The sequence below is a fragment of the Bos taurus genome, chromosome 27, assembly GCF_002263795.3.
Source record: "Bos taurus isolate L1 Dominette 01449 registration number 42190680 breed Hereford chromosome 27, ARS-UCD2.0, whole genome shotgun sequence".
NCBI classification, from domain to species: domain Eukaryota; kingdom Metazoa; phylum Chordata; class Mammalia; order Artiodactyla; family Bovidae; genus Bos; species Bos taurus.
In genome coordinates, this window is record NC_037354.1 from 6,986,581 (window position 1) to 6,991,500 (window position 4,920).

Consider the following 4,920-nt stretch of genomic DNA (forward strand, 5'->3'; position numbering starts at 1 on the left):
AATATTCTGGGTCCATAACTCATTAGTGCATTCACATCCAAAGATAGCTGCCTGGACCTCCCTCCCCAGCAGATCGGGCCACTCAGAGCCTGGGAGGGACCACTGGGGCTCCTCAGGGTTATGTCTGCCCTGGCTTCATCCAGATCTTTCAGTGGGGCTCTTACAGTTCACCTTAGACTGCCAGCCCCTCCTCCTCTGATGCTCCGGATGAGGGCTTTGGGAATCACAAGGTTGTAACTACCCTGGCACCTGAGGGACCACGTTCTTTCTCCAGAACCAGCATGCAACACTCTCCATCCGTCCTTTCATTCCCTTTGGCCTCGTGCCTGTGGCTTCTGATGACTCACTGGCCTAGTTCTCCTCCACCCACAGGTGAAGTGTACGCACTGTGGAGCCTTTGGGCACACAGCAAGGAGCCTCAGGTGCCCCATGAAGCGCTGGCAAGGGGCACTGGTCCCCCTGCCCTTTGGGTCCAGATTCGATAAGGAGAACCTGGCGTGGAAGCTGCAGGACCCACCGACCCCAGGGACCCCTAACACGGCTGAGAGAGAGGAGGAGGAAAGGCAGAGGTGAGCAGCAAGGAGGTGGGACACAAGGTCTGTGCTGTAATCTGGAGAAGGTTCCTCTCCTTGTCGACACTGTGCTGAGCCATCTCTAGAAAGGACAGGGAAACTGGGGAGACAGAGACAGGAGCCACATCCTCAGTGGCCACACTTGGGAGCTCACACTAGGCCCTGAAGTCACTAAGGAGAGTGTGGAACACTCACAACTTTGCAGCTGACCAGCCTCAAAGCCCTGGAGGGGTCTCTGGAGATGGCGAAGGACATGGGGTGGGGGGATCTGCACAAAGGCAGAGGGGTTCAGGTCCTGTGTCACTCCCAAACTAGAAAAGGGGCTGGGCCACAGCACCGATGGTCCCAACTGTGGCAAGGACACTGGATTTCTGACACTTGACATGTTTGTGTTGCAGGAAAGAGGAGCAACAGAGGAAGCTCCTAAAGCGATTTCCCAGGAAGCCCCACAGTCGGCAGCCACAGAGCTGGAAGGAGGAGCTGGAGCCTGGCCTCTGCCTGAGGGTCAGTTTCTGCTGGGCCCCCTCTTTAATCCACTGGCCTTAGTCCTGTCTGTGGGAGGAAACGGTCATGTTCTTTCCTGACCAAAGTCATCATTTATTTTTCAGAGGCCATTTTTCATGGTGCTTTGATTTTGCATTCTTACACTCATGTCTGGTGAGATGCTGGCAGGGACATGGAAGTGATTTTATCAGCAGCTTCCAGAGTTGAATCCTTTAAGTTAGAACAGGAGTCTGTAAATTGTGATTCATCCTCCAAAACTGGACATGAAAACTCATTTTGCCATCAAGGCGCCTGCAAATCACCAATCTGTGTACAGTCTGGAGAAGAAGGTCTACCAAACACTTGCTTCCCCTTACTTAACAAGAGACATTGTTAGAACATTTCCATTTGCCTTTGGATATATAAATGTATCAAGGTCACATGAGCATCCTGATGTTGAGGATCTTATCATATAAAATTAATGCCTGTGAGATGTTTTACTGAATGGAAAGAAGATTCTCACACCTGGCGTCTCTGTGTGTGGTCTTCTCTTAGAGCACCCAAACATGCCTGTGCTTATCCACACATCCAAGAGGAAATCCTTCCAGGAAACAGATCACTCAAGAGGGTCACCCACGAGGAGAGATGATGTGAAATCCAGCCTCCCTGCGGTGCCTCTCATCAACAGGAATTTGGCCCCGGCCTCCAAGGGCCGCATTGAGGCTCCAGGCGAGATACGTGTGCAGACCCCCAGCCTGACACGTGTGAACCCCCCAAAGAAACCTAGACTCAGCCCCGTCCATACTCCCCAGCAGAGCACTCCAACAGCAGATCTGGGGGCCTTCCTGAATCTCCCTCCTCCACCTAGCACAGCTGGACGTGGACTGAGAGTGGCCGCCCATGTATCCATGGAGACACCTGCTCAGGGGCAGCACTTTGACCTCCAGCCTCCAGCGGACAGATCTCCCTCCGGGAGTGTGTGCGCCATCTCCGCAGCCGACCCCCCACCCATCATCCGTGTCCCGGCCCAGCCTCTGAGGATGCTCTTCCTGAGAGACGGCGAAGGCTGCTGGAGCTGCTGGTACATGGCGCCCCCGTCTCCGCGGCCTGCGGAGCGGCCAGCCCCTCCTGCTCAGAGCCCGTCCGTCGACCAGGAGCCAGATGGACACGCTGTCCCCGGGCCCCCGAGCACCCTCTATGATGACCTCCAGGTGTCTTCTTCCTCAGAAGAAAGTGACTGGGATGAAGACACCAGTGGCAACTGAGACTCATCCTCCAGCGCCTGGTGCCTGACGTGACTGTGACTCTGGCGGGTGGGCTGGGTGTTAGAGGGAGCAGCTGTTCCCGGTGAAGCAGGACTCCCCACCCTGGTGGGCGAGACAGCAGTGAGACTGGACCACCCTGGGGACACACAGCTGCACACACTGCTCTGTCTCCTCATGGAATCCGAGTCTGTCCCATGGCACTCATCCAACCGAATGTCAAGCTGTCAACCTAAAACTAGTATAAGTAATTGAGGCAAATTCTAGGAGTGACTTTCAACCATTGTGTAGATAGGAAGTGATGGTAAGTATCGGTAGTTGATGATGGTAGTGTCTGTGTTGGATGGTAGTATCTGTATCTGAACATTTGGAACCTGCCTAAAGAGCCTGACTCTGCTCTGCAGAAGGTCAGCCACGCCCTGTCCTGACAGAAGTCTAGTGGACTCTGTGGAGTCTTGCAGTATAAATCACAGTGGGGAAAATTCCCAAGGCTGTGCTTATCAAGTGTCATTAAATGTTACTACAAAGTTTTGCTTTGAAATATTTCTTTCTGTGTTTTCAGAATAAACAAGAAAAATTACAGTCCTCTCAAGAGATGTAGAAAGATCATTTGGTCACATTCAACACCCTGGTCAGGCAGGCCCTGCACCCAGCCCCTGCAGGGCATTCCTTCTGCCCTAAATCAAATCAGCAATAGGTCAAGATCCATTTCATATGTATATATAATTACATATTGTTGAATGTAATATGCTAATAGTTTATTAAGATCTTTTGTATTTATGCTCATCAGGAAATTTTTGATTTTGTTATTATGTATCATTTGACTTTGTTATCCTGGAATGCTATGCTTAGTTGCTCAGTCGTGTGTAACTCTTTTGGACCCCATGGACTGCAGTCCACCAGGCTCCTCTGTCCATGGGGATTCTCCAGGCAAGCATCCTGGAGTGGGTTGTCGTGCCCTCCTCCAGGGGATCTTCCCAACCCAGGGATTGAACCCAGGTCTCCTGCACTGCAGGCAAATTCTTTACAGACTGAGCCACTAGGGAAGCCCTATTATGTCATCCTGGTATGAAAAACTAGTTGGAATCAGTTGCCACCTTGCTTCTGAATGATACTTTTGGTAGGACTGATATACTGTCTCCCACAAATTTTATAAAATTTACCAATGAAAAAGTTTGAATTTTAATAACGTTTTACCATAGAAAACATTTTGTGTGTGGTTTTTATCTCTAAGCCTTGATGATCATCTTAATACTATTTTGACTCAAGACAGATCTTGTAATGGAGGGGAAAGAGGAGCCTGGGAGGACTTTATGAAAAACACAGAATCAGGGCCTCCCAGATCCTCAGGGCCACTTATGCACCTTAACAATGCCCCCAAGTCAGTCCCCTCCTTGGAGAATGTGGTCAGCCTGTGGAGTGCCTACAGCCACAGGAAGCCCCAGAATCAGCTCAGCCCTCATCCTCAGGTGCCCTGTGCCAGCTCTTCCTCCAGAACCCTGGGAGTCCAGACAGCAGGCTTCTGAGTATCTCAGCAGGGGGCTACAGGCAAGTGTCAGGGACTGTTGTTCCTGGACCAACATGGGCCAGCAGAGGCCACCATGAGTGGTTGGAGAACTCCCTGACCAACCAGGCACTTATCTACCCTCGCTCAGGCTGAGGGTCACCACTCCCTTGTCTCTAAGTGAATTGAGTGAAAGTCACTCAGCTTTGTCCAACTCTTTGGGACCCCATGGACTGTATAGTCCATGGAATTCTCTAGGCAAGAATATTAGAGTGGGAGGCCTTTCCCTTCTCCAGGGGATCTTCCCAACCCAGGGATGGAACCCAGGTCTCCTGAATTGCAGGCAGATTCTTTTCCCGCTGAGTCACAAGGGATGCACTGAGGCATGGATAATGTAATTTTTAAGTACTTCTTTTTCTAGGGTATATTTGGGTTACAATAGTACATGTTTTATTTGTATAAAAATAGATTTCAACTCTAGTATGCCATAAAACTGACCAGCACCAAAAGATAGGTTTTTCTTTTACCACCCTGTGGGCCTCTTTTACTGCATCCCTCTGATACCCGCTGCTCTGTTCTGTGAGTATGTCTTTATTCTTGACATAGACTGCAGCACACAAGGCCTCTCTGTCCTTCACCATCTCCACAAGTTGCTCAAGTTCAGGTCCGTTGCATTGGTGATGCCATCCAGCCATTCCATCCTCTGACACCTTCTTTTCCTTCTGTCTTCAATCTTTCCCAGCATCAGGGACTTTTCCAATGAGTCAGCTGTTCGAATCCAGAGAAGGCAATGGCAACCCACTCCAGTACTCTTGCCTGGAAAATCCCATGGATGGAGGGGCCTGGTGGGCTGCAGTCCATGGGGTCCCTAGGAGTCGGACACGACTGAGTGACTTCAATTTATTTTTTCACTTTCATGCATTGGAGAAGGAAATGGCAACCCACTCCAGTGTTCTTGCCTGGAGAATCCCAGGGACGGGGGAGCCTGGTGGGCTGCCGGCTGTGGGGTCGCACAGAATTGGACACGACTGAAGCGCCTTAGCAGCAGCAGTAGCTGTTCGAATCAGATGACCAGAATACTGGAGTTGCAACTTCAGCA

The 4,920-nt window shown here is 50.8% G+C and overlaps 1 protein-coding gene across 1 annotated transcript; it reads left to right on the top strand.

Annotated features, from left to right (window-relative positions):
* Positions 1-429: 429 nt before the first annotated feature.
* On the top strand, positions 430-2,320 carry LOC132344023 (protein FAM90A27P-like). The gene is made up of 3 exons (XM_059882312.1): positions 430-569; positions 971-1,076; positions 1,613-2,320. The coding sequence occupies exons 1-3, from the start codon at positions 430-432 to the stop codon at positions 2,318-2,320; spliced, it is 954 nt and encodes a 317-aa protein (XP_059738295.1).
* Positions 2,321-4,920: the final 2,600 nt, after the last annotated feature.